Consider the following 21,558-nt stretch of genomic DNA (forward strand, 5'->3'; position numbering starts at 1 on the left):
AACCCGACTTTATAACATCTCACCGTTTTTTGCATGGCTGATTCCTATGGTTCTTCTCCCCACGAGGTATTGGGGAGGCCATCATCAGGGTCCCAAACAGAATAGGACCTCCATGCTGGTGTGCTGTGAACACAGGGCCAGAGGCAGAAGCAGAGGTGTCCAAGTTCATACCACCAGTTTGTGGCCAAGAGAACACAGACTGCAACCTAAGCCCTCCTGAGCCCAGGTCCCACCCTGTACCACCATGATGATGACTTCTTCTCTTGGCCTCAGTTTCATCATTTGTGAGAGGAAACTGGCATTTTTGGCAGCTCTGGCCCATGTCTCAGGGAGCCAAGTGGAAGGACCCGTGGGGTGACAGCACTGAGCAGCATACTGAAAGCAGGGGCACAGCCCTGGGCCAGAGGCCCTCAAACTGCTGCACGCCTCAGAGTTGGTGGAGGTAAGCCTCCTCTACCAGGTGCTGGCTCAGCATCCCGTGACAAGGGCCTCACTGCTGTCCCTGGCTCTCCAGATGGGACTAATAGCAACTTTCCCTCCAGCTGCTCTCTGCCCACTCTGCCTCTGCCCACTCCACTATGCCACCAACTGGCCGAGTCCTGTACCTTCCTCGCTGGTACTTCCTAGCTCACCCTTGCCCGACTCCACCCTATCAGCCTGAGCTACAGATCACAGACCGGCAAACCAAATCCTGTTAACTCAGGCTGTGTTGTTCATGCTGAAATGTAAGGGGCACACCGCAGCAGAGTAAGGGAGGCATATGTCATCTTGGGTCCCTTTTGGCCCTCCCCTTAGGGACAGCGTCATTCTCCAGTATGCAGGCCAAGGGCCTAGAAGGCAGCCGGTGTCTTGAGTCAGGTTAAACCAGCTTCTCATCAGGGATATCACGTCAGGCTCACTCTTGCTCAGGGGGACTAAGGGACCTCCCCAAGGCCCCAAGGCAGCAGAGGCTCAAAGGCTGGCTAAGGCGGCAGTCCCAAGGGGCAGCTGGTGCTAGGCTAGGACTCTGCTCCTATCTCCTCTTCACCCCAGGTATGTGTGGGGTCCCCGTGTGGGAAAGCAGCCTGTGCAAGCTGAGAGCTCCCCATCTAGGCTGGGCCACGGTGGGGTCCACGTATTGTCACTCTGCCTGCTTCCCACAGTATTCTCAGGTCACTGAGAGCCTCTCAATGCCAAGTCCAGGTCGGGCCTGGCTCCCAGCTCACTCTGAAGGGCAAAAGCCCTCACATAGCCTGGGTTGGGAGAAGGCCTACTCTGCATAATAACACCCAGCTTGCCGCTTACTCCTGCCCCTTGTTCCTTGCTCCCAGTTAGACCCCTGGACCTTGGCACTTCCTGTCCTATCCTCCAGTCAGAAGTTCTGGCCCCTCCCTTTCTACCCTCCTGTCACATTCTGTCTCCCCAGAGGTTATCCTAGGCCACCAAGGAGTCTGGAGAAGCCTTGTCTCCCACTCTGGTGGTGACCTAGGCTGGGTTTATATTAGACCCTCTGCAGTTCCTAAGGGTTTCCCAAGAGAGGTGTTTACCCCAGGGCACAGAGTTAATGAGCGGCTGGTGTGAACAGGTTCTGTCTTGGCAGCAGCTGAAGGGCAGGTGGGGAGCGCTAGCCAGCCACAAAGGACTTTTCTGTCTCTCTGGATCCACATCTGTTCATCTGGCTCAGGAAGGGACAGTGACTTGGTCAAGGTCACCAGCCTGGACCTGAGCCAAGGCTATGGCAATCTCAGCAAGGCAGGGTACTGTCCCTTTCTGTATTGTGAAGAACCTGTGGAGGAGCCAGCCACCCAAGGCAGGTCTGTCTGTCCCTTGCAGCCCTGCCATAGAACCAGGCTGTTCCCTGCATCCACACTTGGACTCTTCTTGATTGGCCACCTAGACAGTGACACCCAGATGTCAGGGACCTTTGTGACTCAGGCTTTCCATCTTTTTCCAGGATCCTTGCAAATACGTGTTGCTTAGCAACCCTTACCCATCACTGCTCCTGGCCTTTAGTCTGGTGTCCTCCTACCCACTGTGACTCCCTGTGACTCTACAGAGGCTCCTGCTGGCTTCAGGAAAATGTCAGCCCAGAGGTTTCTTGCCCATACATTCTTGCTCTCCTCAGGTCTAGTCCTTACACTTCATCTCTTCCCTCTCAAATACCACCCAGCGGGTTCCCTGGTCCAGACCTAGGGGACACAGAGGTAAACCAAATACAGCCGCTCCAGGGCAGCAGCCACTGCAGTTTGGCTTTTAGCTGGAGGGACAGGTAAGACACGGAATAGATAATTTGTATAGTATGATAGATGGTGGTGACACTGTGGAGCACAACAAATTGGGAAAATTGAGGGAACTCCTTGGGGGAGGACTTCTGCAATCTAGGGAATGGCCAGGGAAGACCCCACTAAGGTGACCATAGAGTAAAGGACTTAGCTAGGGAGACAGCCATGCAGATATCTGGAGGAAGATCATTCCAGGCAGAAAGGTCCTGGGGTGTCTGTGCATTCCAGGAAGAACATGGAGCCAGAGTGAGCTTAGGGAGAGTGAAGACTTGGAGGGGTGATGAGCAGGCAGTATGCAAAAGTGATGTACAGACTTATGGACCACTTTACCCTAAGAAGACAGGTTGCTGTTCTAGAGTTCCAAGCAGAGTAGTGACATGTGCTGATGTCCATTTGGGTTAAAAAGAGATGTTAGAGGTCAAAGGTGGAATCTGAGATCAGCAATAGGAAGAGGACGATAGAGGGAGAGTAGTGAGTGCATTCTTGTTTGCAGAAGGTAGTTTGAATAGGGATGGCCCCCGTAGATGTGTGTGTTTGAATGCTTGGCCCATAGGGAGCAGTGCTATTAGGACATGCACCCTTGTTGCAGGAAGTGTGTCAATGTGGGGGTGGGCTTTGAGGTCTCATATATATTCAAGCCATTCCCAGAGTGGCGCACAATCTCCTGCTGCCTGTGGATCAAGATGTAGAACTCTCAGCTCCCTCTCCAGCACCATGTCTGCCTGCATGCTGACTTGTTTCCTGCCTTATGATAATGGACTAAACCTCTAAACTGTAAGCCAGCCCCAATGAAATGTTTTCCTTTGTAAGAGTTGCTGTGGTCATGGTGTCTCTTCACAACAATAGACAGAAGTTGGCACCAGGGACCACAGACTGGGGTATTGCCGTGATAAGCCTGCCAAGTTTTTGTTTGAAGGAATGTGGACTTTGGGAGTTTGGATTAGAAAAGCAGTTGAACACTTTCAGTGGGTCTGAATGGGGCGTCCTAGTAGGAGCATGGAAGACGGTTGTGCTAAGGATGATTTGAACTGTAGGGATCTGGCTCAATAGGAGGAGAATTTTAGTATGTTGCCTAGAGACTGTTCTTGTAATAATGTGGCTGCTTTTTACCCTTATCTGAAGAGTCTGCCTGAAGATAAAGTGAAGAGATCTGGATTAATCCTGTGGGCAGAGGAAATCTCAAAACAGCCTAGTATAGACCCTGTTGTGTGGTTACTAGTGTTAACTCTGATGAAGATTTATCACGAAAAGGAGCAAACTGAGCTAGTAAAGACACAAAATGAGGAGGAAAAGAACACCAGGAAGTAAAATAGAGATAAATTCTGTGTTCAAGGAGATAAACAGATTAAGAAATGGAATAAAGGGAGTGGTGACCTCGGGGCAAGACCTCACCCAGCTAAGCTCCCATTTGTGAAAAGGAACTAGAGAATAGTTTAGGTCCAGGCGTGGTGGTGCACACCTTTAATCTCAGTACTCAGAAGGCCAGAGGCTGACAGATCTCTGAGTTTGAGGTCAGCCTGGTCTACAGGTCCAGTTTCAGGACAGCCAACCTTAGGCAGTGAAGGAAAACCATTGAAAACAGAAAGCTGGAGAAGATGTAATGGAACAAGGGAACCATATTCCAGCCCCAACAAGCCGCACAACTTGGCAGCTTCAGCAGTGTGGTTCTGGCTTTAGAATCACGGATAGAAGAAAGGGGTTATAGAGTCTCCTTCCATGAGGCTAGGCATCTTCCAGAAGCGGCCCTCATGGAGGCCCCGAGAGGCCATTGTGAAGCTGTGAGGGTAAAGCCTGGGTTGCCTTGGAGACCCCAAGATGTTGGAGATGCCAGAGCTGTGGGACACCTGCTGAGGAAAGCGGCTAACAGGGAGTGGAAACAGCCTAAAAGAAAGAAGTGTGCTGCAGTCAACAAAGCTGAAAGGAGTTGGCGATCTGACGTCATTTTGACGTCATGTATGGAGACGCAGAGTTTGGAGCTGGTGTTTGGTCCTGCTTTGGTCCAGTATTTCCTTACTATGCTCCCTTTCCTTCATTTTGCAATGGTAATGTATATCCCGTGTCATTGTGTGTTAGAAGAATGTGATCTGCTTTTTGATTTTGATTTTACAGGGAATTACAGTTAAGAGATCTCATGAGTCTCAGAAGAGACTGAACTTTGGATCTTTAAACAGGATTAAGGCTGTGATAGACTATGGGGATTTTGAAGGCTGGACTAAATGTATTTTGGACTATGTTATGGCTACAAGCCTATTGGGGCCTGGGAGTGGAATGTGGTGATTTGAATAGGTCTAGCCCCCATAGACTCACGTGTTTGAATGTTTGACTCATAGGAAGTGGTACTATTTGGAGGTGTGGCATTGGAGGAAGTGTGTCATTGTCGGGGTGTGGGCTTTGAGGTCTCCTGTATTCAAACTATGCTCCCAGTTGCTTCTGCTGCCTGAAGATCAAGCCGCGGAAGTCTCAGTTCCTTCTCCAGTACCATGTCTGGTTTACACGCTGCCAGGAAGATAACGGACTAAACCTCTGAAAATGCAAGCCAGCTCCAATTAAATGTTTTCCTTGTCAGAGTTGTCCTGGTCATGGTGTCTCTTCATAGCAATAGAAACCCTAACTAAGACTTAGAGTTAACAGGGTTTGGGAGAGAGGAGGTGGGGGCGGTAGCCTGAGAAGGACCTGGACGACAGCTGACGCGGGCAGTGTGTACCACGGTGGGCTGCACACAGGGAATCACAATCACGCCCATCATTTCACCATCCTGGAGACAATGTAGCTGAGTCCTCCACCCCTGCAGCCGTTCTTGTCAGCATGCCTCGACCCTCGGAGCGCCCTGTGTGGCAGGAGCCTGAGGAAAGGAGGCGAGAAAATGGTTGATCTCTGTTACTGACAGGCTCTGGCTCCTTAGGACGAACCTTGTCTTCACAGGCTTAGGTTTCTACTTGTGTCCAGGGTGTTCTATGTTTGAGTATCTTGTGGCGGCAGCTCACTCCTCGGACCCCACAACTCCTTCAGGCATGTTCAACGTTTTGACTTGAAATACAATGCTGTCATTCACAAAGTTCACGCTGAGAACAGGAAAACTGAGTTTAAAAAAAAACAAAAACTTGAAAAAGTCTCATGTTTTAAGTAAGTTTACAGTTTTGTGTTTGGCTGCATTCATAGTTATTGTCCACAGGTTGGACAGGCCTTCGAGAAGACAGCGCTTACCACACGCCCTCTGCTGGAACACCACTGACTCCTGGACCACTCCTCAGGCTGCTTCCTCTGGTGCCAGGAAGAAGGTCAAAGCCAGGGTGGCCTCAGGCCTGTGAGAGCAGGAGCCGCCTCCAGCACAACATTTCGTTGCTCTGAGCACACACTCCCGTTTCATTCTTTTTTGTTTTGGTTCTCATTTTTATCAATTCTTTGAGAATTTCACAGGCTACACCCTGATCACACACAGAACCCCTCTCAACGCCAGGCGCTCTACCACCTCCTCCCCATCCACCCAAGGCCGAGCCTTCCTCCTCTTCCCTTTTCCTTTCCCCACAGGAACCAGGGAATGCCAAGTGTGGTTGCTCCAGCAGAGACCACCACTCTCTGCCTCCCAGTGGCCAGGGGCCAACAGCTGTCCAGCCAATGGCCAAACCCTCTTCCCTCCATGCAGGGACCCCCGCCCAGCTGAACCAGTGAAGGCCCTGTTAGTTCTGTCACAACTGCCACCAGCTCATATGTGCAACAGCCCAGTCCTGCCCAGAAAATCTTGTGCCCCTCCCCCATGTCATCTGCCACCTTCAGAGCTCACAATCCGCCTGCCCATCCCCGTACGAAGATCCCTGAGCCCCCGCGGAAGGAAGGACGGGACAAACACAATTCACCCAGGGCAGGGCCCTCCACAGACTCTCATCCTCGGCAGTGGTGAGACTAGCCCAGTATCCACTACAAGAGAAACCCCTTACGAGGCTGAGAGACACACCCATCTACGGTGTCTCACAGCAACAAGTTACAAGGAATTGCCTTGGCACCATATCTACACAGGAGAACAACACTGGACATTTCATTCTTTTAAAAATATTTTTATTAGTCCTTTGGGAATTTCATGCAAGGTATTTTGAAAATATTCACCCTCCCTTCCCCAGCTCTTCCCATAACCACCATCTCCACCTTCCATTCCTTTCCACACAGCTTCGAGATTTTTTTCCCCTTTTGTATTTTCCCTTCTTTTTCCTGGTGGAGCTGAGTTTGTGCTGCCCCAGCTAGTCCTGGAAGAGAGGCCTGCCCTATGACCGTTTAATTCTTGACTCCAGAAGAGATCGGGCCCTTTTAAGCCAGCACTGACATATCTCAGAGTTTCTTACTCCTCCTTGCTACTACAGGGGCAAAGAAAGATTGGGTCATGGCAATGAAAGAGAAGATCAGTGGATTGGGGAAGAATACCCAAAAGCTAGATCCATCCACGTGGGCACTGGGAGCATTGGGGAAATCTTGGTCAATCTGTCACTCCCCTGGCTTTGTCTCCTTATCTGCAAAGTGGGTGTGGCAACTCTTCTATGTGTTCCTGTGACAGAGACATGCCAGGTCACTACAAGGCCACCAGGGGGCACGAGAAGCTTCTGTGGATGTGGCAGAGAGTCATTCCCTGGGCCTTGTGTTATTTTTTTTTTAAAGAATGGATACCAGCTAGGTTGCTCTACATTCAAGGCCTCTCTTGTCTCTAGTCTCTTTAAGATGCTTCTAACATCTCCCTAGAGGTCCCTGGCCAGTCACAGTTCCAAACGACTGTTCCTCCTCTATGTCACTTTCTGGTACGAGACCAGGAGATGATCTAACAGCTGCTTACAATCCAAAGGTGACAAAACTGAAGCGCACTGCCTAAGTTCACCCTGGGAATACAAACTGTGAAGTACAGCTGGACAGAGCTGAGGAACAGAGATGGCAGGAGACAAAGAGAGCAGAACCCTCTCTGGGAAGGGAGCCCATGGCCGTGCTAGCAGAGGTGCATGGGTGAACACAATGGGGCATGAGGGACACGCACAGCCCGTACAGGAAAGTCCCCAAATGCAGGGATTCAGGCAGCTCATTGAGAGCCCTTGCCATTGCACAGGTCACTCACAAGAACCCCAGCTGTCACACTCTGGGTACCTGTGGGGGCTCCGAGTCTTTGCAGGAGCAGCGATGGAGGCAGATCTGACTTTCCCCCCTCAGTCACATCAAAACTAGAAGTCTTCTCCTAGACTGTCATTTTTCAGACAATGATGGCTTTCCAAGTTGGGGACCAGGCCAGGTGAGGTAGATGCCAATCAGTTAGTCACACCTGTAGGGGCACTCATTCACCTGGCCCCCATGGAAAGCAGGTCTGGGCTGAATGTGGGCTATGAAGGGGATGTGGGAGGCAAGAGCTGGAGCCGGTTCTGGTTCTGGGAGGAGCTACAATTGTCCCTGGTATACAGAGGAGGGAAGAGAGACAATCAGCTGGTGAGCAAGGCTGTGCACCACACAGCTGGAGACACAGATCAGGGACCATCACAGGCTTCGCTGCTGGAGCCTGCCCCTGTTTTCACTTAAGCTGTGGTTGATGAGGCTCGTGCTAGTAGGACCTGCAGCCCCTGGGTTCTAGTCCCAGCTGCTCTGTTATTTGTGACTGTGGGCAGGTTACTTGTTCATGCCTGCGTCCTCATTTGTGAAGTGGGAATATGGGACCTGTCTCCTTAAATGAACCGAATGGCTAGGATGCTGGCTATTCAGTAGGTTCAGATACTCCTGGTGAGCCTAGGCGATCAGGTGTCCTTGAGAAGGTGTCTTTAGGTGTCCAAACTGTCAAGCTGTGGGTTTTGGGCGCTGCCATGGCCCCACCCCTGCTTCCCAGAGCTGGGAGGTGCAAAGCCTGTCTGGGCTCAGCTCCACGGTAGGCAAATGAGATGATGTCAAAGCCAGGGCTGGCCCAGCCCCTGTGACCTCCCCCAGCCCTCCCCTGCCTCTGTCCCATGCTCAGATTCACAAACTCCACACAGCTGGGCCCAGAGGGAAGGAGAGTGGCAGGTGGAAAGGTAGATGGCTGGGCTCTTGGGCCCACTGACGCTTGTCACCTCCTGCCCTGCAGAACTTCTGGGCCCAGGGCCGGGAGCTGGACCTGTGGGGACCATTCCTTGATTTGGGCTTTATGCCTCAGTCTATACAAGCAGCGTATCATCTGACCCTGAGCCTGCTAGACATTCGCTTAGGATTGTGGGCAGCCCTCAGCCAGGGAGCTGGTCAGCTATCAGGGCTGGTTAGCCACCATGACTGAGGAGAAGACCTTCCGAATCGGCTTCATCATTCTGGGCCTTTTCCTGCTGTCCCTCGGCACGTTCCTTATGAGCCACGATCGACCCCAGGTCTACGGTACCTTCTACGCTATGGGGAGCATCATGGTGATTGGGGGCGTCATCTGGAGCATGTGCCAATGCTATCCTAAGGTAGGGGGCTGGGGCAGGGGCATGTGCCAATGCCATCCTAAGGTAGGGGGCTGGGGCAGGGGCATGTGCCAATGCCATCCTAAGGTAGGGGGCTGGGGCAGGGGCATGTGCCAATGCCATCCTAAGGTAGGGGGCTGGGGCAGGGGCATGTGCCAATGCCATCCTAAGGTAGGGGGCTGGGGCAGGGGCATGTGCCAATGCCATCCTAAGGTAGGGGGCTGGGGCAGGGGCATGTGCCAATGCCATCCTAAGGTAGGGGGCTGGGGCAGGGGCATGTGCCAACACCATCCTAAGGTAGGGGGCTGGGGCAGGGGCATGTGCCAATGCCATCCTAAGGTAGGGGGCTGGGGCAGGGGCATGTGCCAATGCCATCCTAAGGTAGGGGGCTGGGGCAGGGGCATGTGCCAACACTATCCTAAGGGGACAGGAAGACCTGTGACCCTCCTTGTCTCAGGGTACCAACCCCTTGACTGCAGCTGCTATGGTTTTCCCATTCAGACTCCCTATATTCTCTCTATTGGGGGGGGTAATACTTTTGTTTATCCATCCATCCATCTCTTGTTGTGGCTGATCAAAATGCCCCCACGTCTGGGTCTTGAGCCCGCCAGAACAGGGACACAATGGGATCTATGCACGGTCTGTGTGTTCGATCAGAAGCTGGCTAGCATTTACTCTCTCCCAAGCTTGAACCCACAGCTCACCCCGACCCTATCCCAAGTGCTCTGTGTTTTCTGCAGGACTCTGAAGCACAGATCTCAGGTTGGCGCTTGTGCCCTGGGTGTTCCATCCTGGGTGCCCCACCCAGGGTGCTCCCTTCTGTGCCCCCAGCTGCTGAGGGCTCTGTTGGGCTGGGTCTTTCCGAGTCACGGTGTTTTCATCTTTAAAGTGGCTCCCTGGTCTGGGCTCTGCCTAGCCCTGTGGTAGCCCAGGGGTGATGTGTGGAAGATGGGCAGGGTATGTTTGCAGCTGGCATGCTGTGTTTAGGCAAGCTGCTGCTGTTGCTCTTCTTGATCCCCACACAGCTCTGAGGGGTCGACAGCTCGTCAGGTGTTGTAAACCTTCAATGCCCAGAGAGGTAAGGTGACTCTGCTAATGTCACACAGCTAGTTAGTTACAGACGCGGAGATATGAGAGTAACAGGAGCCTAGCCTGTGTTCTGTCTCTGAGTCCCTGGGAGACTGAGCCATTTTGTTCTCTAAACCTCAGTTTCCTTAACTATACAACGTGGGTCAGGACACAGAGTGGGAGAAGGGGACAGATATCTGAGTCTTGACTCTAACAGCCCTATCGCCCCAGCTTCCTCTACCCCTCCCCACTTTGGTGGCAAGTACCCAGAAGGACTTCTAAGAATTGGGTCCAGGTCCCAGCCTCTCCCAGCCCTCCCCCCTCTCTGTGGCCAGCCCAGGTCTGTCACTTATATCTGGAGCCTGGGCAGTCCGAACTGGTTTGGGGCCATTTTACAAAGCAGTTTACAGTCAACTCTCCTCTCTGCGCTCAATGTCCTGAGCAGAGGTCACTGGGAGAAGAGGGCCTTGAGGCCAGAGCCACTGCGGTCACCACCCAGGGAAGGTGGGGATGTTGGGAAGAAAGCATCCTTCCTAGGGGCGGCTGGTGGGGGGAATGGGGCTGAGCATTAATGAGTAACTGTGAAAGGCTCACATGCTCCTGTGTGGGGAGGTGGTATGGCTGGTGGAAACCCACACCTCCTAGTGTCCCTCAAACCCCAATTCAAGTCCCTGTGCCCTGTGCCAAGTCTGTGACCTTGGCAGAGCCTCCCCCCCACCCACTCTGTGCCTCCAATAGCCAAGTGGAAGGGAGCAAAGGGTGCTGTAGGGACGGGAGGGGTCCTGGGTGCCTGGGTGACGTGGGTGCAGAGGCCTTGCTCTGGAGAGAATGTTGCCGGTACTGGGAGGGCGGCAGGGGAAGCAGGGAGGACAGGGCTGTGAGAGCTGTCACAAGTGGAACAGGAAGGAGAAGGGCTCCTGCTCTACACCATGGCTGTTCTGTTAGGTTTTGCATAAAAACCTGGTTAGATTTTGGTGATCACCTGAGTCTCAGGCATGGGTCAAGAGGGAGAATCAAGCCAGGGCAAGTGTGGGGGCTACTGATGATACTGGGCCTGGAGGTCGAGATCGAATGGGGGGGAATGAGGATGAGGGGTGGAGTGGCAGGGAAAGCAGATCCTTGGCTCTGCTGGGGCTCAAAATCAGGACCCAGTTGTAGGCTAGAATCTTTTCCAGTAAGCCACCACCTCGTGGTACTACACAGATTATTAGAAATGGGTTAATCAAGATGTGAGAATTAGCCAATAAGAGGCTGAAACTAATAGGCCAGGCAGTGTTTAAATGAATACAGTTTTCGTGTAATTATTTTGGGGCATAAACTAGCCAGGCGGCCAGGAGCCAGGCGGCGGGAAGTGGCCCACAGCTCCTTCAACACCTAGTAGTTGAAGAACCTGTCCCCTTTGAGGGCTTCCCTCTTTGTCTCTCTTCCCTCTGGGGACTGGTCGGTGTGCAGCCTGAACTCAAATCTGATGCTATTCTCCTGCTAAAAACCCCCCTGGAATGCCCATGGCTGTGGATAAAGGTTGGAATTCTTAGTCTGATGTTCTGAGGGTTTCCAGGTCTGATCCTGCCCCGGAACATCAATTATGCATATCTTTCCTCTTTCTTTAGAAAGAGAATCTGTGTTCTAGGATGCTGCTTCCTGTCTGTCTCCTCCTTGCTTCTCATGTCAGCGGTGGTAGTCATGATTGTGGTGGTCGTGATGGCAGTGATGATGGTGAGAGTGATGGTGATGATGGTGATGGTTATGACAGTGGTTATGGTGGTGGTGGTGACAGTGGTGATGATTGTGGTGGTGACGATGATGTCTATGATGATAGCAATGGTGGTGATGTAATGATGGCCATGGGAATGGTAGCGATGATGGTGATGATGTTGATGATGGTGACAGAGTAGATGATGATGCTGGGTCATGAGATAGGAAAAAGAGATAAATCTTAGAAAGTATGGAACCATGTGGCCAAAGGCATCCTTAGTGCAAATGTAAGATGCTTAGACACCTGCGGAGGTGCCTCTTCGGAAAGGTAAGAATCCTCTACCTAGCACCCCCTTCTTTCCAGCATCATGAAGCTTTGCTGGTGCAGGCAGAGCCTCCCTCACTGTACCGGTGCTGTTTATGACTCTGGAGCAGCTCAGAAGGGGGCCATCAGATGCTACATGAAAGATGTTCAGACATGTGTGTGATGTGTGTGTCCAGATGTGTGACCAGTGGCTTGGCCTTCATTGGGCCAGGCTGTGATTTATTGAGAAGCCTTGTGTCTAGGAACCATACTGAGAGAGCCCTCTGTATTAAACACATAAGTGTAGGATACAGTGCTTTAACCTCCAGTAAACATGCAGTTCTGAAGCATTAGGTCCATTCTCAACGTGGTCAGCCCATCTCCAGGACCAAACTGGGAAATGAAAGATTTACACTCACTATGCAACGGCTCCCCATTACCACTCTCTTTAGTCTTGGGGATCCACCAGCCTCCTTTTACTTCCACAACTTGGTATACCATGGAAGTGGGGTCTTTCAGTGTTTGCCTCCGCCCCAGTCCAGTCTGGCGTATCTCACTCAGCACCGTGTCTTCAGTGTTCATCTTTGATGTAACATGCATCAGAACTTCCTCCTGAAGACTGGCAGGCATGCTGTGTGTATGCTCCCCATGTTCTTCTCTCTATCACCCATCATTGGACCATGGGTCACCTCTTGGGTGTGGGACACAGTGCTTCTCTGCGCATGGAGAAGCAGGTGTCTCTTGGAGGCTTCTCTCGGTAACCAGAAGAGTTCAAAGAGACTCTGGAAGGAAGAATGGCTCCCAGGATCCCCAGAAAGGGCCTGGTAGTGAGAAGATGCCCTCACGTCTCCAGGGCCCCAACAGCAGGGCTCTTTCCACCTCACCTGACTCATCCCTTCTAGGCGTTCCTTCCCAGCTCCAATGGCCACCCCTGAAGCTAGGCTGCTTGATATCAAAAGTTCAGGGATGAACTTTGTGGGCACACCCACAGCCTCTGTGTCGTTGCTCGCTCCACGGCTGTGTCCTGTGAAGCACAAGTCAGTGCCTGGTTTACCATCCACTCACCAGGTGCAGACCGAGCACCCTCTGTGGATACCTCTGGGAAATGGGTCTGGGCTCCAGGGCGGGGCATCTCTCTCACTCACCGCTGCCCCCAGTGTCCAGGTAGTGTCTGCACAGGGCAGGTTCTTGGGAGATTGTACGGTAAAGGGAGAAAGTGGTTTGGACAGGAACCTAGATATCTGTCTACCTGCTGGGGTTGAGCCATGAACAGAAACTTGCTCATCAAACAGGGGCCCTACTGCATCCTTCTCCTCCTACTATCTGCAGAGAAGCCTGCAGAGGCTCCGGGCCCAGTGGTCAGAGCGTGTGGCGGCAGTCAGCTCTATACCCGGTCAATTGCAGAGACCGTTTTCTCTCTCCTTGCAGATCACCTTCGTGCCGGCAGACTCTGACCTTCTGTCCCCAAAGGCCCTGAGCCTGATGGAGAACAGGCTTTTGGAGGTGAAAAGGTAAGACCAGGGGGAATGGGTCCTCAGTCCAGCCTCCTGACAAAAGAGGGGAAGAGGGGAGGAAGGGAAGAGGTAAGGAGGGAGAGAATCAGGATAGCTGCGTTGGATGTTGGTGTCTCTGTCTTATCCCAGCCAGCGTCCTCTTTGCCTCCCATTTTCTGAGAACACACTCTTAGAAATCACAGGTAGTTTCAAACTCTCAGGTTGGTGTGCTAACATCATCATTCCTGTCTTATAGATGTGGACTCTGAGGCTTGGAGAAACACAAACCTCAGACCTCAAGGGGAGTCAGTGCTAGGACAGGTCTGAATCTGGGCCTGAGTTGGCTGTAGAGGTGTCAAGCCCTGCTTCTGGCTTGGGATGGAACCAAGAACTTTTTGGCTTTCGCTAATTCCTGAGCTGCGACTCCCAAACTCTGAAGGCTGGGCTTATGAGGGTCACAGCCCTCTGCTTTGCTTGGGGTAGTTTGTAATGCTGACATTTTCCATTCCAGAAGTGCCCCAGTGAGAAGCACTGGGCACACCCTGGTGAGCGGGGCCACCCCAAACATGTCCTTCCTTTGTCTGGTCACTTCCTGTGACCTTGGACAAAGTCCTAGTCTCTGAAGCCCACAGGCAGAGAAGAGCAATACAGCCCTGACCCACCAAGCTGGGTCTGTGTTACTCTGTGTACTAGCCAATTTTAGTTGCTGTGCCTCAGTTTCCTCACAGCACCTCCTGGAATTACAGGGAGTGCAGAGGCGATCACTTCCCAGCCTTGCAGGAGCCCACAGGCAGCTGTTACACCGCTGCTGAGCAGCAGAGCTGTGACTGGTGCATTGGGGTGTGCTTCAGAGAGCAGAGTCTTGGTGCTGGGCCTTCGCCATCTTACCATTACAGGCTGTGGATACCTTTTGAGACACTGTGATGTTGACTTGGGATTAGGCCTCAGCCTCTCCGTCTGTGGCCTGGGTACAGTGACACCCAGAAATTTTTCTTTTAAAATCAGTGGGGCCATGCTCCCATAGCAGACAGGGTGCCAATGGTGAAGGAACTCACGTCTACCCCACCCCGACTTCTCTCCCTCTGTCTGTTGGACCCAGCCCCCAACCCCCCTATGTCAGGCTGTGGGAAGAAGCCGCCTATGACCAGAGCCTTCCAGACTTCACACACGTCCAGATGAAGGTCCTGGGCTACAGTGAGGACCCTAGGCCCCTGCTGGCCACTGAGCTGAAGACGGGAGTTGGACATGGTGGGGAAGGCGAGCCTCGTACTGCTCAGGCCTGGATGGAGGCAGCAGTGGTCGTCCACAGGGGCTTGGATGAGAATGAGGGGGAAAGATCTCGTGCCCAGAGCAGGTGAGAGGGCAGCACAGGAGTGGGAACGCTGCCCAGTTCTAGGGCGGGGAGGGGGGGCTGTGCGCCAAGAGGGTGGCAGGGACACCTGGGAGTCAGAAGCAGGCAGTGGAGGGCAAGAGTGGCACGGGTAAGTGAGGTTGGCCTGGGGCTCTAACGGACCTAGGTGCTGATCTTAACTCCCTGGCTATATAGTCATGTTGGTTTTGACTCTCCTGAGCAGTTTCTTTCAGGGGAACGGTCATTTCCGTGACACAGGGACAATGTTTAAGTGCCCAGCACACAGTTCTTCTTTTTCCAAAGGCTTGTTATGAGCAGCAGGAGGCCAGGAGGCAGAGGGCTTGGGTTTAAATCCTGCCTGGGCCATTGACGTGCTCAGCATCTCAGGCAAGGCTTAGTCCCCAGCATAGCCCAGTTCCTGTTTGTTTTTGAGTCAGGTTTCTGATTGCTCCACTCAGCCACAAGCTCCATCACTACTGGACACCAACTCTCTCTAAGGCCTTGACTGGCCTCCAGTCTCCTGAGTTCCGCTGTGGTGGGGGGAGGTGGGGCAGAAAATGATACTGAGGTACCTACAGTGTGACGTGGACTGTGAGGGGACAGAGAAAGGTCCCAAATGCCTGCAATAGTGCATGAGCCACTTGGCTTGTAGTTTTGTGTGTGCGTGCATGTGTGTGTGCGCACGTGCGTGTGTGCATGCGTGCATGTGCATGTGTGTGTGTGTTTTAGAGTTTTTTCTTTTCTTTCTAAATAACAGCTCTGTTGCTTGGGTACCTACCCTGTGCCAGGCACTGTATGGAGAGCTGTGAACATTCTCCCTGCACCGCATGGGAGGAAATTCACATTGCCCTGATTTCCAAGGAGGTGGGGAGGTCCAGAGATATATGAACTTACTGCCGCCAGTGGCTGAGGTCTGGACCCACACAGTGTGACTCAGGGCCTTCCCTTCATGCATTCTCTTTGCCTCTGCAGCCCTCCAACGTGTTCCCAAGGCTCTGCACCCTTGGCCTCATTCCAAGATGAGCTGGACATGGGTTCCAGCGAAGGCAGCAGCCCTCACCCATCCCCATCCAACAGAGATGAGCCACACCTACAGGTGTTCTGGGCCAGCAGGGGTCCACTGGATCACTTTAGTGACTTTGCTCTCATTGATGACACCCCCACATCAGAGGACATGGTCCTGGAGGGGCAGGTGCGGGAGGCCGCTCTGTCCAGCAAGCAGCGGCAGTCCCTGAGGATGAAGGAGAAGGAGAGTGTCCATGCAAGTGCAGAGGAACCTGAGCAGGAGGAGGAAGACCTCTACTATGGGTTACCAGACAGCCCTGGGGACCCCCTCCCCGACAAAGAGCTGGACTTCGAGCCCGATGCCCAGGGCTGAGATGAACGGCTTCCTGGGTCTAGCCTGGTGGCACGGCTCTCTTCATGTGACCCCACCAAGCTTCAGTTTTCCACCTCCCAAAATGGGACTGTATGGAGGGTCAAGTGAGGCAATGAGCTGAAGAATCTTGGGAACTGAAAAGAACACACATGGGGGCTACAATCACACACCCCCCACACACACACAGTGAGCAGATGCTTCCAGGTGTAGCTTGTTGTGCTGATCTGGAGGAAAAGTGGGCTTTTCTGAGGTCCCGGGTTACAGACAGACCCTCGGAAGCCCTTTCCATGTCCTAATGCTGGCCTTTGATTGGGCCCTTCTGTGGTGCTACCCAGGGCCCCTGCTCCTTCTTGGAGGCTGATCAGGGCCCTGTGTCTATTGAGGTTTGTTCCTTTGATGTGATGGGTAGTTTGACTCACCCCACTAGGAGCTGATGAGGTCTCCTGGCTCAGTTTCATTAGCAGGTCCCCTGCTCTGGGTTCTGTGATGCTCTGTGATTGACCTCTGCTGACCTAACCTGACCTCTAGACCTAACCTGGTCCTGCCTGTTCCTGCAGCTGCCACTATCCCATGTCCATGCTATCTTCTTCCATTGTGCTGGGGAAATTCACTCATTCCTATCTCCTGGCCTAAGTGTCCTTCTTCCAGCTTTCCTGACGTTCCGACTCCAAGATGAGAATGTTCTCTCTGGGGCTTGGGTATCAGTTTCTGTGGCCCGTTGTTTGCCATGGCCCTGGGACAACTTCTTGGCCTCATTGACCATAGTTCCCAGGGGATGCTGAGCAGGTGCAGATCTCAGCAGGTCTGGGAAGCTTTGCAGATAATGTCACCCTCCCCAGTTTTGACAAGTATGGCCTCTTAGTCTCTGGCCCTCACTTTTCTAAAGGCTTCTGTACAGTCACGAAAACCAGGCACAAAGTTGCCTGAAGAATCCAGCAGCAGCTTGCAGAACACACTTGCACTGACTTACAGGGGGCAAAATTCAGCTGCTGGATTAATTCCACTTGATGCCTTTGGCATTTCCTGAGCATCTGTTATATGCCAGGCACTCACCTTGGAAAGAGACATTGGTCCCAAAGGGTTCACAATCTTGTGAGCTTGCTGACTTGTAAGTCAGAGCACAGAGCAGAAGCTGGGGTAGGAGCTGAGTCACCCCGGGAGAGCTGGCAAAGCCCTTTGCTCTTAGCCCAGGATAGAGGAAACGACAGGGAGGCAGGTGCTGCTGCCTCCTCCAGCCAACTCCACACACTTAGAGCTGTTGTGAGGCATCTAGGAGCAGGGGTCGGATGAAGGTTGGAGATCCCAGCCAAGGGAAAGAGATACCGCTGGTACTGAGTGAGGACACACTGCGCCCCTCCTGCCTTCCGGGGCATTGCTACCTCTTCAGTGAAAATGCCTCCTCCAGGCACCTCCTCTCTGTTGATGCGTCACAGACAAGGTGTCCCCGCTCATGTCGCAGCCATGGTGAGGTGAAATGGAACAGGCTGCTGTGTACTGCTGGCCCAGGCAGGAATGTCTGTGACCCACATCAGACAGAGCCGAGCCAGCACCAAGAGCTGAAATAAAAACCTTTTCAACATTAAAAGGTCACCTTTATTTGCCTGCAAATTCTTTTCTGTGAAACTGCCCATTCCCTCCGGGCAGAATAAAATGAGACTTCATGCCTGGCTGGCGCCGAGGGGCCTCTCTGAGAAGGGAGCAGACACAGCAGCGTGGCCATGTGAGACAGCTGAGTCAGGGAGCGGCCCCTATGCCCAGAATCATGGCTGCAGAGATTTCAAGAGCCTCTAGCTGCCAGCCATGGGACAATGGAAAGTTAGCTCTGTCCTTTCTACAGATGGGGGATCTGCAGGGAGTTCCCCCACCTGTGTGGGACACCACAGGTGTGCAGTGAGAAGTTTCTGGGCTGCCTGGGATGAGCCCACTTACATGAACATTTCTGCTGAGTACAGCCATTCACTCAAAGCCAGCTCGCTGCATGGGTGGGGAGCGACCTGTGGCACCAATCTTGGCAAGAAAGGATACTCTAAGGGATTGGGGCTTCTGTCAGGTGGCAGTCAAGGGGCAAAGTTTTGCTCCAGATCAGGCAGTATCAAGAACAGGCTGATTCCTATGATCCTGCTGCCCTGGAAGGGGAAGAACCTGGACAAAGCCACACTGGTGAGAAAGCGGCAGTGGTCCTCCAGAGGTGGCTGGAGGGGATGGAGGGGCGTGGAGTGTCTGCTCGCCTTGTGGCTAGGTCACCATTCACTAAGCAGTTGTTGGGTTAATTCCACTTGATGCTGTTGGTGTTTCCTGAGTATCTCCTGTTAGGCTGCTTTTGCTACCCCCTGTCTCAGCCCTCCATTCTCCATGCTGGCCTCTGGACTGGGAGGTGTGGGTGACTGGTAGGTGGGGGTGACTGGGAGGTGTGGGTGACTGGTAGGTGGGGGTGACTGGGAGGTGTGGGTGACTGGGAGGTGGGGTGACTAATAGGTGGGGGTGGCTGGTAGGTGGGGGTGACTGGTAGGTGGGGGTGGCTGGTAGGTGGGGTGACTAATAGGTGGGGGTGACTGGTAGGCAGGGGTGACTGGGAGTTGGGGTGATTGGGAGGTAGGGGTGACAGTAGGAGGGAGGGTACTGCTGAGTATGATCATGAGGAAGGACATGAATTTGGGCAGCAGGGGTAGTGGCCCACTTCCTCCACTATGGCCTTCCCTAGCTCTCTGGCTGTTCCTGCAGCTGCCACATTGGACCTACCCTTCTGTTGCCTACTGACTCAATGTTGGGTGATATTGGTACCTCTGGATGTCCCCCTAGATGGCTGATGGGATCAGAGGGGATCAAGGTATTCACGGTGGCCTAGAGTAGCCAGAAGGTGGTAGAGGAGCCCGGTGGACATCATACCCCGGATTTCAGCCTCCAGCCCCAGGTACTGGTTTGTGTGCCAGGGCAGAAAAGCCTGGCATTTGTTTTCCCTGTCTGACTCTGGGAGTTTCCACTCTAGGGAGAAAGTCTCTGCAGAGGCGTGGCAAGGGCAGGCAGTTGTTCTGGGCACCCTGCTACCCTTCCTACGCATCTGTCCCTCCTCTCCACGTGAAGGTCAAAGGAGACAAGATTACATCCCCGGTCCCGTTTTCCGGCACATTCACACCCTTTATCCCATCTTGTCCTCAGAAAAGCCTGGGAACGGGCAATCTGTTGACCATACATGGTAAATGTCCTCTGTCTCAGACTCTGAGCTACAGACATGGGGTCACATTCATCCTCTGCCAGGTCCTCGCTATTCAGACTTGAACAAGTCACTGTCTGCTCCAATCCTCTGAGTCTACGTTCCTGTAGTGAAGATAATCCCAATGGTTGGAGTCATGGGTAAGACGGACAGATGGGTACAGTGCCCCCTGGCACGTAGCAGGTATTCAGATAGTGCCAGGCCTCCTTCCCTCTCTGCACCTGTTTCCTGGTTAGTGAAGTGGGGATCAGCTGTGTCTCGTTCTTCAAGCCGACCAAGTGATGCACGCGGCAGGGAGAGTGCAGAAACCCCCACGGGGGTGAAGCTTCTGTCTCTAGCAGCGAGTGTCATGGAGCTAAGCATGGCATCTCCTGAGTGCCTCCCAGGAGTCAGTAAGAGAGGGATGGAGGGCGGGAGTGCTGGGCCTCACAGGGTGGTGCATGGCCGCCCAGCTCTACAGCACTGCTCAGAGGCCATGTGTGTACATCCTACCAGCGCTGAGATGTTGGTGTTGCAGGGCCCACGCTGGGACCCCAGCGCAGGTGCTCTTGTCCAGAACAGTTGTAGGACTTGATAGTACACCTGTCCTGCTTGGCCGCCTGTTTTCATCTCACTTCCAAAGCCTGCAAGGCTGCGCTGTCCCCATGCTACAGGAAACTGAGGCTCAGGGAGGCTGACTCTCTTGTCTGTTTTTTCAGAGTGGAGGCGAGGAAAGCTAGTCGTGAGATCTCAACTCCTGGCTGGAGGTATCCATCGCCCCGGCTATCCAGGCCCTAGTACACACAGAAGAAAGACAGACCAGCCAGTGAGGCCGCATGGAGCACCCACCTGCTCCTACTTACTGCTGTGATGAGGGAGACTCACCCTTGCTTTCACGCCTCCCATGACCCCTCCCCCCATTGTATTCCGCTGAAGGTCAGAGTCCTCAGCCTGGCCTCACAGTCCTTCATCATCCCGCCTCTACTGCCCTGTGCAGTTGAATCATCCTCTAGGTCACACATGTCCAGTACTACAGACCTACCTTCGCGCTGTCCTGGACTTGGGTATGTCTGCTCCTGGGTGTCCATCTCTTCCAGCCCTCAATGCTTGGCTCAGATTTTCTACCTGCTCCCTGGACTGTGAACCATCCTGCCCCCCCCACCAGGGCAGAACCCCGCCCCCTTGCATGCTGTCCTTGAGACCCTTTCTGGCCTGTGTGGCTCTGTTTCTGCACTTCCCTTGGACAGTTGGGTGATTGCCCATCTCTGCTCCTGAAATGGGAAGGTCTTCAGTGGTCTTTTCCTCTCACTCTTCCACCTCACCCAGAAAAGCAAGAACAGCAGTTATGTGGGACAGAGCAGAGCTGGAGGGAGCCAGGTGCACTCTGCAGATTACTAACACAGGTCCAGTGACTCCCGCTTGGGACAGAGAGCCAGCTTTAGAGTATCATTCCTGAGCGTGAGGCTCGGCTTCCATCTGGCCTGTGACTCTGGCTGAGACGTTTCATCTTTCTGGGCTTCATTGTCCTCATCTAAAAAGTAGAGGCAGTAACACAGACATCAGAGGTGCTCCGTAATGATGAGCTGAGCTGCCGTGTACAGAGTGGGCGGTGGCGTGAACACAGTGCCAGGGAGTTCTCCCTAAGCCCATGCTCGCCGTTATTCTTGTCGTCTGCAGAAGTGAGCACTAGGAGTCATTGTAGGCCCAGGGTGGCCGCTCAAACTCTGTCACCAGTATTTCCAGACTCAGGGGATGAACCTGGTGAGTTAGAACCCCACCCTCAATCTTCCTCAAGCTAGAGACCCCGGAGGAATGGATGCTTCATGTTTTGTTTTCAATTGGATTATCAAGGACCTCAAACTGGGACCTAGACAGGAAAAAAGAGACAGGGGATCTCAGACAGGAGGCAGGACAGAGGCTAGCTCTGGGAATGGAAGGAGGGGCATCCCTCAAACTAGAGGAAACTGGAACTGAAGGAAACTGGAACTGGAGGAAACTGGTATGCCTGGAATGATGGAAGTCAAGGTCGGAGAGGCAGGCTTCAACAGTCTTGGGCTCCTTGAATTCCTGCAGGGAGCCCGATTTGGACTTAACAGCCAGGGCGACTTGATGATACTCGTAAGCAGAGGAAAGGAATGCTGAGGGACCATATTGTTAACAGGCATAAAAGGGACCCAAGACACGCTGGTGGCCTGAGGATGCCACTGGCTGCCCATAAAGAATTATTGTCCTGGTGACCCTCACTGGATGGCAGGTCAGGCCTGAAGGCCATGGAGCCATGGTCCCAGATCATCACTGCTTACCACAGGCCCAGCCAACCCACACAACCAAGCCCAGTGCTTCTCCCCCAAGACACCAGAGCCCTGGTGAAGCCAGAGTACAACTCAGGG

General features: G+C 53.2%; 1 protein-coding gene across 1 annotated transcript; it reads left to right on the forward strand.

Annotated features, from left to right (window-relative positions):
* Positions 1-8,316: 8,316 nt before the first annotated feature.
* Positions 8,317-17,480, forward strand: Bsnd (barttin CLCNK type accessory subunit beta). The gene is made up of 4 exons (XM_050136331.1): positions 8,317-8,692; positions 13,185-13,267; positions 14,349-14,603; positions 15,573-17,480. Exons 1-4 carry the CDS (start codon positions 8,516-8,518, stop codon positions 15,976-15,978), a joined length of 921 nt encoding a protein of 306 aa, XP_049992288.1. The 5' UTR covers positions 8,317-8,515; the 3' UTR covers positions 15,979-17,480.
* The last annotated feature ends 4,078 nt before the right edge of the window (positions 17,481-21,558 follow it).

Source organism: Alexandromys fortis, unplaced genomic scaffold (assembly GCF_014885135.2).
Source record: "Alexandromys fortis isolate MF-2015 unplaced genomic scaffold, M_Fortis_MF-2015_v1.1 scaffold_13, whole genome shotgun sequence".
Classification (NCBI taxonomy): domain Eukaryota; kingdom Metazoa; phylum Chordata; class Mammalia; order Rodentia; family Cricetidae; genus Alexandromys; species Alexandromys fortis.

Bases quoted from the DNA above. Each gene is read 5' to 3' on its own strand.
- Bsnd (XM_050136331.1), top strand. From the start codon at position 8,516: ATGACTGAGGAGAAGACCTTCCGAATCGGCTTCATCATTCTGGGCCTT. The intron at 8,693-13,184 runs GTAGGGGGCTGG...CTCTCCTTGCAG, and splicing joins TGTGCCAATGCTATCCTAAG to ATCACCTTCGTGCCGGCAGA. The intron at 13,268-14,348 runs GTAAGACCAGGG...TGTTGGACCCAG, and splicing joins AGGCTTTTGGAGGTGAAAAG to CCCCCAACCCCCCTATGTCA.